Source organism: Lolium rigidum, chromosome 1, assembly GCF_022539505.1.
Source record: "Lolium rigidum isolate FL_2022 chromosome 1, APGP_CSIRO_Lrig_0.1, whole genome shotgun sequence".
In the NCBI taxonomy this organism is placed as follows: domain Eukaryota; kingdom Viridiplantae; phylum Streptophyta; class Magnoliopsida; order Poales; family Poaceae; genus Lolium; species Lolium rigidum.
The window spans coordinates 10737112-10749135 of NC_061508.1; the positions used below are offsets into that span (position 1 = coordinate 10737112).

Sequence of the window (12024 nt, forward strand, 5' to 3'; positions counted from 1 at the left end):
GGTTGGTCACTATGGGTCGAGCCGTTTGGCTGGGTGCACTCATGGGCAGCGTGACGACGCGTTCTCGGAGGGGAACGCGGTTCCTTGTACAGCTTTTCTCCACCAGCCCATGCAACCCAGACCCCAAAAAAAGAAGCTTTCTTTGGAACAAAGAAACAATTTTTTTGGTCTGCCCTTTGGTTTGAAAATTTTGGGCTCGCCCATGTGATGTGAAAGGGGTGCCGTCCGGCCGTGTCTCTTCCTCTCACACTCTTCTTTCCCTTTCCTACTCCTCCCAAGCTACTACCACTTCCTCGCTCGCCACCTGCTGCTTCCTCCCGACTTCGTCTTCCCCGGCCAGCCAGCTCCAATCCAATCCAATCCTACTAGTACTAGTACCAGCCTCCCCCCCGGCAATCCGCACCGCCTCTCTCTCTCTCTTCTCCGCCACCCCGTCCCGTTCACGCCACTCCAAGTACGCCCGCGCGCCCACGCCATTACTCCGTCCGACCTCCGCTCTGACCCGGTCCTTGATTCCAAACTGGAATGGTAAGGATCCCCTACTTCTAAAGCATCTATCTTCTGAATCCGTGGTAGATTTCGTGTTCTTGTTTGGATTCTGCCGGCCGGCGGCGGCCTAGATTTGCCGGTCCATCCGTGTTCCTGCTGCGATGCGAGCCGGAGGGTTTCGAATCGTCCGCTGGTTTCTTGGTTTCTTGGGCCCTGCCGGCCGGGATTTGAGGCCGATGTTCCGGGTGTACTGTCTGATTTGACTATGGAAAGTGCCGGGCCGCTCAAATCTTCCATTTATGAGCGAGATATACATCCCCCTTCCGACGCTCGATTCTGATTTGGATTCTTCCTCTCCCTCCGCAGATCGGCAGCTCATCGATCTAGGCGCGCGGACTCCATGGCATCCACCAACGGCGGCGGGCTGCGGCACAGCAACAGCAGCCGCCTGGCGCGCATGTCCTACTCGGGGGACCGCGACGTCCACTCCGCCGCAGCCGCCCCCGCCACCACCGACCGGCCCATGGTCACCTTCGCCCGCCGCACGCAGTCCGGCCGGTACGTGAGCTACTCGCGCGACGACCTGGACAGCGAGCTGGACGCCGCGGGCGCCTTCTCGCCGGACCGGGACGACGAGTACCTCAGCTACCACGTGCACATCCCGGCGACGCCCGACAACCAGCCGGCCATGGACCCGGCCATCTCGGCGCGGGTCGAGGAGCAGTACGTGTCCAACTCGCTCTTCACGGGCGGCTTCAACAGCGTCACGCGCGCGCACCTCATGGACAAGGTCACCGAGTCGGACGCCAGCCACCCGCAGATGGCCGGCGCCAAGGGGTCGTCCTGCGCCGTGCGCGGCTGCGACGGCAAGGTCATGAGCGACGAGCGCGGGCTCGACATCCTGCCCTGCGAGTGCGACTTCAAGATCTGCGCCGACTGCTTCGGGGACGCCGTCAAGAACGCCGCCGGCGCCGCGCTATGTCCCGGGTGCAAGGAGCCCTACAAGTCCACGGAGATGGAGGACCTCACTGGCGGTCAGCCGACGCTCTCGCTGCCCCCGCCGCCCGGCGGCGCCCCCGCGTCCAGGATGGAGCGCCGGCTCTCCATTGTGCGCTCGCAGAAGGCCATGACCAGGAGCCAGACCGGCGACTGGGATCACAACCGCTGGCTGTTCGAGACCAAGGGCACCTATGGCTACGGGAATGCAATCTGGCCAAAGGAGAACGAGGTGGAAAACAACGGTGGTGGCGGCGGAGGCGGCCTCGGTGGCTCCGATGGCCAGCCTGCGGAGTTCACCAGCAAGCCATGGAGGCCGCTCACTCGGAAGCTCAAGATCCCGGCTGCAATCCTTAGCCCATACAGGTACGCACATGACCAAGTGCCTATATTACCATGTTCTCATTCATGTTTGGTCCATTCAGCACATGGCAAAATGTACTGTCCCATGATACTCCATTTGATTTGCTAATCTCAAAAAAATGCTTCTAAAGTCAAACTTCGGTTCAACCTGGATCTCTAGATTACTCCCAGTTGTGATTTAGTCCTTGTATTCAATAATTAAGTAGTAGGTTAGGTGAGTTGTTAGATCTGTGCCACGTTTTTATGATCTTCTCCCAACTGCGAAGCAAACATGATGTTATCATATATCTATGTATGAAAAATGTAGCTCACAAGCACTTTTCAATTAAATAATATATAGTAGTATTCTGCTTCATGCTGTTTAGATTGCATTCTTTGCTTTTAGCACAAGAGACACTTGCATTGGCACAAATCTGAACTACAGTCTCGTTTGCTGATAGAAGACTTGATTCTATTGGCACAAATTTGAACTACTGTCTCGTTTGCTGATACAAGACTTGATTCTGCAATTCATTAACTTGTCTGCCCTGATGCTTCACGCAGGCTTCTTGTTCTTATCCGCCTGGCTGTTCTTGTTCTGTTCCTTCACTGGAGAATCAAACACAAGAATCAGGACGCAATGTGGCTATGGGGCATGTCCGTTGTTTGCGAACTCTGGTTTGGCTTCTCTTGGATCTTGGATACGCTTCCAAAGTTGTGCCCTATTAACCGAGCAACTGACCTCGCTGTCCTGAAGGACAAATTTGAAACCCCAACGCCGTCAAATCCCAATGGAAGATCTGATCTGCCAGGGCTTGATTTATTTGTGTCCACTGCTGATCCGGAGAAAGAACCTCCATTAGTCACGGCAAACACCATTCTGTCCATCCTTGCTGCTGACTATCCTGTCGAGAAGCTTGCTTGCTATGTATCTGATGATGGAGGTGCTCTTCTCACATTTGAAGCGATGGCTGAAGCTGCTAGCTTTGCTAACATGTGGGTTCCTTTTTGCCGCAAACACACCATTGAACCTCGCAATCCTGACAGCTACTTCAGCCTGAAGAAGGACCCATACAAGAACAAGGTACGCTCAGACTTTGTCAAGGACAGAAGGAGGATCAAGAGGGAGTATGATGAGTTCAAGGTCAGGATCAATGGGTTGCCTGACTCAATTCGTCGCCGCTCCGATGCTTACCATGCCAGAGAAGAAATCAAGGCCATGAAGAGGCAGCGTGAAGCTGCTCTTGATGACGCAGTGGAGGCTGTTAAAATTGCTAAAGCTACCTGGATGGCTGATGGCACACATTGGCCTGGTACCTGGATTCAGCCATCCGCGGAGCATATGAAAGGTGACCATGCTGGAATCATTCAGGTAGACATTCTTTGGCAACCTTCCTTCTCTTTGCTATTCTATATTGGTTGCAATGTGTCCTCGGATACCTAAAAAGAACGCATATGCAAATTATGGGGATATCTGATTAAGCGAGTTATACCTTTTTAATTCTTGAGTATACAGTAGTTTTTTAACCATTGTATAAATCCAGCATTGAGAATCCATGAAAATTAACAGAGGAATGAAAAAGTTAAGCAATTTACAATTAGCAAAACTGTGTATTTATATGAACCAATATGTTGATCATTCATTATTTCTGTTCTTCAGGTAATGCTGAAACCACCTAGTGATGATCCCTTGTACGGCAGCAATGGTGAAGAAGGCACACCCCTTGACTTCACTGACATCGACATCCGTCTTCCTATGTTGGTCTATGTATCCCGAGAAAAGCGCCCAGGCTATGACCACAACAAGAAGGCTGGTGCGATGAATGCCCTAGTCCGTTCATCTGCTGTCATGTCAAATGGACCTTTCATCCTCAACCTGGATTGTGATCATTATGTCTACAACTCCCAAGCTTTCCGTGAAGGCATGTGTTTCATGATGGACCGGGGTGGTGACCGTCTTGCCTATGTCCAGTTCCCGCAACGGTTTGAGGGCATTGATCCATCAGATCGCTATGCTAACCACAACACTGTGTTCTTTGATGTCAATATGCGTGCACTGGATGGCCTCATGGGACCAGTCTACGTCGGCACTGGCTGTCTATTCCGCCGTGTTGCTCTGTATGGATTTGATCCTCCACGCTCCACGGAACATGGTGGCTGCTGCAGCTGTTGCTTCCCGCAGAAGCGCAAGATCAAGGGCAATACTTCCTCAGCTACATCTGAAGAGACAAGGGCTTTGCGTATGGCAGATTTTGATGATGAGGAGATGAACATGTCAACATTTCCCAAGAGGTTTGGTAACTCAAACTTCCTCATCAACTCAATTCCAATTGCCGAGTTCCAAGGGCGTCCGCTTGCTGATCACCCTGGTGTCAAGAATGGCCGTCCTCCTGGTGCCCTCACCGTGCCTCGGGACCTTCTTGACGCTTCCACGGTTGCTGAGGCTATTAGTGTCATCTCATGCTGGTATGAAGACAAGACAGAGTGGGGTCAGCGTGTTGGATGGATTTATGGTTCAGTCACGGAGGATGTTGTCACAGGTTACCGGATGCACAACCGTGGATGGAAGTCAGTGTACTGTGTGACCAAGCGTGATGCTTTCCGTGGCACTGCACCCATCAACCTTACTGACCGTCTCCACCAGGTGCTCCGATGGGCTACTGGTTCAGTGGAGATCTTCTTCTCCCGGAACAACGCGCTGCTGGCGAGCCGAAGGATGAAGCTTCTTCAGAGGATTGCGTACCTGAACGTGGGCATCTACCCGTTCACGTCCATCTTCCTCATCGTCTACTGCTTCCTGCCAGCGCTGTCCCTCTTCTCGGGGCAGTTCATCGTGCAGGCGCTCGACGTGACCTTCCTCACCTACCTGCTCGTGATCACTCTGACGCTGGTCATGCTGGCGGTGCTCGAGATCAAGTGGTCAGGCATCAACCTGGAGGAATGGTGGAGGAACGAGCAGTTCTGGCTCATCGGAGGAACCAGCGCTCACCTTGCCGCCGTGCTCCAGGGTCTCCTCAAGGTCATCGCCGGCATCGAGATCTCCTTCACGCTGACGTCCAAATCCGGCGCAGAGGACGAGAACGACGAGTACGCCGACCTGTACATCGTCAAGTGGACGTCGCTCATGCTCCCGCCCATCGTGATCATGATGGTGAACCTGATCGCCATCGCCGTCGGGTTCAGCCGCACCATCTACAGCGAGATCCCGCAGTGGAGCAGGCTCCTGGGTGGCGTGTTCTTCAGCTTCTGGGTGCTAGCCCACCTGTACCCGTTCGCCAAGGGCCTCATGGGGAGACGCGGGCGGACGCCGACCATCGTCTTCGTCTGGGCAGGCCTCATCGCCATCACCATCTCCCTCCTGTGGGTCGCCATCAACCCGCCGTCCCAGAACTCGCAGATCGGAGGCTCCTTCACGTTCCCCTGATCGCAACATCTCTTATATATCATAATATGAATTCATATACCATTTGTCCCAGCAGCTGTAGCAGCCTTCTTCCTGGAGCTAGCTGATGGGGAGTAAATTCTGACTCTTCCCTGTGGTTAAACTAGGTATTTTTTGTGTTCTCGAAAAACTGTGGATCATACTAGTTCGTTTGTTCTTTTTATTCTGTTGCTGAGATGAGGTGAGATGTGGTTCTGTTTGGACCTGGACAACATCAATCAAGTACAAAAATTCAGAAGTTGTAGCAAGTTTCCAGAGTTGCATTCTTCGTGTCGTGGCTCGTTGATATGTGTTTACCTGTGTGTTGTTTTGCTTTGATTTTTTTTGTTGCTTATGAGCTTCGTGCCCGGTATGTATATATGATCTTCACGGACGTAGATTTCTCTGGCAGGTTGAATTGTAGTACTACTACCTGTGTGCTGGCATCGCATAGCATGGCGAGGTCAGAGCTTGTGTGTGCGACCGTTTCAATTGAGTTCAGTTTTTTGTACTTTATTATCATCGATGGTCGTTGGCAGCGATTGATGGATAAAGACACACTGATTATGACAAGCAAGAAACCTCGCTCAGCCATTTGGCAAAAAGAACAAGTCCACTGCTTTCTATGTACCCTGCCATTTGGCTAACCCCTTTTTTGGCTTAAGAATAAATAGGAAGCACCGAGGTATCTCATCTTGATTACGACACAAGATGAATGAAAAGTACTCCCTCCGTTCATGCATGGTTATACTGAAATATATAAAATATCTTACAATAGTAAACGAATGGAGTAGTAATGATCCAACAACCTCAACCTTGAACATTAGCTGTTCGTCATACATACCGCTCCATCTTTGTCCAATTAGTAGAGCTGGTCTAGACGGACAAGAGAAAAAACATAAGGCAGAATGTGGCAAGGGTCAGAGAATAGGCAGAGTTGGGAACAAGAGATTAGTTTCTTTGTTAAAAAGATTAGAGCTTGTTCAGTTTGGACATCAAGAACAAATTCAGAAGTTTCAGTATGTTCTTCAGCGACCCAGCCCAAGCAAATCTGGCCTTTTTGTTCTAATTTGCCTGCTGCATGTGGCCATTGACCCATTGTGTTCCGTCTTCATGAAGCTGCAAGCAAAGCTCTGATCTGTTCTCCGCACGGATCTCTGACCAGGTTGTAGTAGTTGCATGTGGTGACCACTCTGGTGAGAATGGTGCCAAAAGAACAAGTCAACTTATTCCTCTGCACTCTTTCCTTTGGGTGGACTGGTGCGAAGAGAACTTGCATCCATATATGCAATGAAACAAAGAAAAAATTATCTGAAAAGACAGCTAAACCATACACTGAGAAATTTATCTTTCTATTGACGATTTGAGTTTACGACAAGAGTAAACAACACTAGTGGTCCTGATTTTTGCCCGCACCTTCACATAGGACGCCTTTTCTTCGGTGCGGGTCTTACCCATCTCCTCTCCGAACCTCATCATCGGAGCTGCCCGTCGCAGCACGAAGGGTCACTTGTTTGACATAGGCCGTCTTGAGCTTCACGGTGCCACCACAGTGAGGTCTTCTATTGGTCGCTTCTTCGAGGAAGTCAGAGTTGCTGCAGAGTCATGATGATAACGTTGGTGGGCAACCGCGATGACCATCCCCGCTTTAGTGGTGCGTGTGCAGCTCAGGGTGGCCGTGTGTGTCCTTGCAACGGTTGTGTTCCACAGCGGTCGTGTGGGTGTTTGTACCGTTTTGTCCGGGTTTCCGCTAATAAACTTGACATCTATTCTTGTTCTCTATTAATGAAAATTGTCTCGTTTCAAAACAAATTTCTCCTGTTGCATGTAGCCATTTTTTCCGTAATGGGGGCATATGTGCCTCTAAATAAAAATGATGCATATGCCTGCTTTACAAGTGTCATAATTATTACAGGATCAGCCAGCGAAAGACAGAAAATTCAGATTCCAATTATACATCAATAAGCAGATGTGAGTGTTGTGTTGGGTCTTCATGGAAATACCAACAAAGCTCTAATCTGTTCTCCGCATGGCTCTCTGACAAGGTTGTAGCAGCTGCCACCACTGCCCACTGGCATGGTATGTGTACCAGTTCAGTTCAGGCTTGGTGACAATAATGGTGAAAACATGCAAGCGGCTTGGTGTTGTTAGATGTATATATCTGTCTATTGTAGTTTCCCCATATGTTAGGGGGCTTTCTGCATATATGCACCTGTACATGTACTATATATTGTGGCCTTTGGCCCCTGGTAATACAACAAGCATATTGCTCTAACATGGTATCAGAGCCCCATGTCTCAAGTTCAAATCCTAGCTTTCACATGGTTTTCGCAATGAAGCCTAAAAAAAATTGCTGTTGCCCCCCTCTTACATGATTTTCGCAATTAAGCCTAAAAATTGCTATTGCCCCCCTCTTTAGCCACCGCTGATGCCCTGTTTCGGTGTGCTCTTCTTCTTTCACGTGTTGACTTTCTCTTCTCCCGTCACACGCGAGTGGGGGTGTTGTGAAATGTATATGTGCATTGCCTAGCCCTTTCCATCAGTTCGGACTTTTGGTTCAAGTGGCTAGTGCATGAAGCTTAACATAGTATTTCGCCTAAAGAATAAGTCAGCTGTAAGCTCGATTGCCTTGTCGAACGTAGAGATGACAGGGGATGATCGATTGTTGTCTTGTCGAACGTGTACTCACTCTTCTTCCGAATAACCCACCGGATAATGGTGAATTGGTGATATTGGAGTTTCAGGAACAAAGGTTTTGATTGTCCAGGCCAGCAACTTAGGCAGACCACCAATCAATGAGGCACATAGCAAAGCGAGTCTATGTGCCAATCTTCATCACGTGCCATTGTTAATTTTTTATTGATGTTTGTTTGGTTTATTTGATCTGATGGATCGTCCTATCGTAGCCTTAGCTTGCAGCTATTTAACTATGTCATGCTGAACATACACGAAATGCCTGGTATAGAAGAGTCCCATTTTGATCCTTATATAAATGTATGTCATTAAACTACAAAATAGTGAAGCTTCAACAACCTCCAACCATGAATACCAGTCATTTGTCATGTGTTATATATACCGCTCCATCTTCACTAACGCAGTAGCATGAGGCTCTAATAATCTGGACACTTTTCTGCCATACAATGATATTGCTGGCAGATGGGAGGAGAAAATAGGAGTAGCTAGACAAACAAGATAAAAACATTAGACGAGTGGAAAAAAAAAGAACATAGGGAATAGGAGACGTCGGGAACAAGAAAACCACAAACATTCCATCTGAAGTGACCGGTCCAGGTCGGAAGCGCCGTTTGAAGATTGCTAGAAAGATCTCCAGGGGTGTGGGCGCAGCCGCTGCGTCCCTCAGATGCACTGAATATCAGAGAAGGGCATCTGAGCCTCAGTGAATAGGGAAGAACAAATCTTATGGGACCACAGGCAGACGAAAATGAGGTGCTAGGATGTCTCCAATCTCTGGATACACATCGGCACTCGCCCTTGAAATGTCTGTCCGTGGCTCCGTTCTCTTGAAGTCAATGCGAACGTAGCAGCAGTGTCCTTAGACTTATGGCGAATGCCAGGTAATCCATACATGAAGGATTTCGCGTGCCATAAATCTTCAGCGTTACACATGCTTGTTAACTTTGACAAGTCGACTGATTGTTTCGGTGACTACTCTTGTGGCGTCCATGAGAACATGGACGTTTCCTCATTTGTTTGTGCAATCGTCAAGTTCAGGAATTGATCATCTCCAGTTCAGATACAGTACATGTGATGGTTCAGATATATCTTAGGGTCAGTCCGCTCTCTTCTTCGGATACAGGACATTAGCGCATTGGTTTCACCAGGTCATTTTGGGAGGCTTTGAATGAATCAAAATCACTAGTAACTGCAGCATAGGAAGAAAGGGGATGCCGACCCCCTCGTTTGCCCAGCTCGTCGCAGCCCACACCGAGTTGACATGTGCTCATGAAAGTACTTCCTGATGTTCTGATGGTGACACGTGTTAATGAAATTATGGAAAAATACGGGCAGTGCAGTCTCGGGGAACTGTAGATTTCAGGTATGGTTAGACATTGTTCAGTTAAACATTCAGTAACTTCTAACCTTGTAGTGTTATTCTTGCAGAGTATAATCCATATGTAGACTGTGTAGTGCTATGTGTGCTAACTGCTAACAAAACATGAAAACAAAATAAGTCTAGCGATATTTTAGAATTCTTTTTCATGCTCATATATGGTACAAAATAGTATGAAATATAATACAAGATAACCAGAACACAGTTTCAGTCCGGCAGCATTATAGACATTCCATCAGGCAAATCTGAAATGTTAGAAGTCGATTGGAGCTGAACTGCAGTTTCTGAGAGGTTCATTTACATCTTTGTTTCTTGAGAGTTCCATCCTTCGTGCCATCGCTAGTTCACTATGATGTTCTGATTATCTTGTTGGCTGTCGCCACCCTAGGTGCTCGGTGGGTATGAACTGGTAAGAAACGTTTTGATCTCTGTAGCACGTGGATTTTTTGATCAGGTAGCTAGCTATGTGCATGACGGTGTCAGAGCTTGTGCGTGTGAGTTGTGACCCGTTCAGGTTTTGGTCTTGAGATAATTTGCTGGCATATACTTTGTTATCATTGACGGCCTCGTTGACAGCGATCGATGGATGAAGATGACAAGCAAGCATGCCGGTTTAGTTATTTAGCCTAATGAACAAAGTAGACGCTTTCTGTGCACGCTGCCATTTGGGTGGAAGTGAAAAAACAAGGCACAACTTTACGAGTTGATCTCAATACATAAATCATGTCCGAATCTGCATTTTGTATGACCCGTAGATGCCTAGTGAGAGAGTATATTGTAAAAGAGAAAATAAAATGAACCGATGGTCCTCCAACATCCACGCTTAGTTAGGTCCATGCACTCTGAAACATATAGTCTTACCAGTTTCCATGAAACTAGACTATCAGAATTTTTCGGTTGCATGTGGCCACTGTGTTTGGGTCTTTATGAAACTGGCAACAAAGCTGTGATCTTTTCTCCACATGGTGATCATGGTGCAGTAGTTGCCGGCATTGGTGTGGTATTGACAGTTCAGTTCGGCTCAGGCTTGGCGTCAACCTTGATGACACCAAGTAAGTGGGCCTGGTTGCTATTTGGCCTAAAGTCCTAAACCACAGGTCATCGACTTTCTTCCAGTCCAAACTAGCCATCCGAGTAGAAGCCAGGCTTTGGTCGCTAGAAAGTTTGGGTCACCTTCAATTACCAGGAGTTTAGCCTTTCTTTTATCCAGCATGCTCGTTTTGTATTCTGTTTTATCTTCCTTTTCTGAACAGGGGCTGGGCTCGAAAGGACCCAGAAGCTTCATTCCATTCAGTGGGTACTACAAGTTACAAAGAGAAGCCTGCAAGAAATTGAAATTATATAACATAGTCCGTCTTTTTCTAAAAAGTACCCTAGAAGAAAACTTGAAAAGGGACCGAGTCCTTCGCCACTGTCGTTTGTCATACAATACTGTAACAAAATAGAAATTAAGTGAAATGTACCGAGTCCTTCGCCACCGTCGCTTGCTTAGATCCACGACACCGAAAGCGAAATCCCGAAAACAACTTTTACTGCTCGCATGGTAGGTTGACCGTACCAGCAAGGTCTTGATATGAAATTAATGTCATGAAATTGATGAAAAATAGTAAATCTCGAGCAACCTATAATAATGAATACTAGTCGTTCGTCTTTGTCATGTGTGCATATATACCACAACATCTCACGCAACCTGTAGTGTGCAGGTCTACTAGTCGAAACACTTTCGTACCACTTAAATAGTTGGCAGACGAGGGGCAAAAATATGAATAATGGAGAAAAGAAGAGAGCATAAGACGAATGTGAAATCACATAAGGGAATAGGAGACATCAGGAACAAGAAAACCACCAGTCTGGAATACGGAGCAACCGGATGGCTTCTAGTACCGCCGTTCAAAGATTTCCAGAGACCTCTCCAATACAAAAAAGTGTAAATGGAGCCGCTGTGTCAAACAGAAACAACTGGAATGACGGAAGAGCTTCTGAGCTGCCTGACCAGCGAAGGAAAACTCTGACGGGACCATGGGCAGTTCAACAGAGGTGCTCAGGAGTCTCTAATCTCCAGATGCAGAGCGGCAGACTTAACAGCTATTCTAGCCACAAGGTAGTCCGTGCCTGCTGCAAGAACGGGCCCTTAAAGTGTCCGTCCATATTAGATGATCCGCTTGAAGTCAGAGGATTGTATGTGATATGATTTTCAGCGCTACAGATGCTTGTCGACTCCGGCAGATCGATTTTTTTTGTGCCTAATTTTGTGGTGTCCATGAGAACATGAATGTTTCTTCATTTGTTTGTGTAATCATCAAGTTCATGACATGATCCACTGCAATTTAGATACACTACATGTGCTGGTTTAGCGGTAGCTAGATTTGGCTCAATCCGCTTTGTTCTTTGGCAACAGGGAATTTGTGCATTGGTTTCACAAAGGTCGTTTTGGGAGGCTCACCAGACAAGAAGTGGCTCCAGCCGTCTTCAGGCTGGGTAAAAACTTAACTGCGACGTACCTTTAAAGCTAGAAGATGGCAGGGATGCTTGTTGCAGGCTATCGACCGTGACCTCTTTGTGAACATTGTTGCCTAACATATCCTCTTTTATCTATATATAAAACAAAATCATTTTGGGAGACTCTAAATGTCAAGGATTCTTCAACAGATCAAATCTTGAAAGGAAAATGGCTGATGACTAGATCTCAGTATGATCTATATTT

General features: G+C 47.8%; 1 protein-coding gene across 1 annotated transcript; it reads left to right on the forward strand.

The window, feature by feature from the left end:
* The first annotated feature begins 254 nt into the window (after positions 1-254).
* Positions 255-5517, forward strand: LOC124684911 (cellulose synthase-like protein D2). The gene is made up of 4 exons (XM_047219168.1): positions 255-528; positions 856-1851; positions 2392-3199; positions 3488-5517. The coding sequence occupies exons 2-4, from the start codon at positions 890-892 to the stop codon at positions 5249-5251; spliced, it is 3534 nt and encodes a 1177-aa protein (XP_047075124.1). The 5' UTR covers positions 255-528; positions 856-889; the 3' UTR covers positions 5252-5517.
* Positions 5518-12024: the final 6507 nt, after the last annotated feature.

Bases quoted from the DNA above. Each gene is read 5' to 3' on its own strand.
- LOC124684911 (XM_047219168.1), top strand. From the start codon at position 890: ATGGCATCCACCAACGGCGGCGGGCTGCGGCACAGCAACAGCAGCCGC. The intron at 1,852-2,391 runs GTACGCACATGA...TGCTTCACGCAG, and splicing joins GCAATCCTTAGCCCATACAG to GCTTCTTGTTCTTATCCGCC. The intron at 3,200-3,487 runs GTAGACATTCTT...TCTGTTCTTCAG, and splicing joins ACCATGCTGGAATCATTCAG to GTAATGCTGAAACCACCTAG.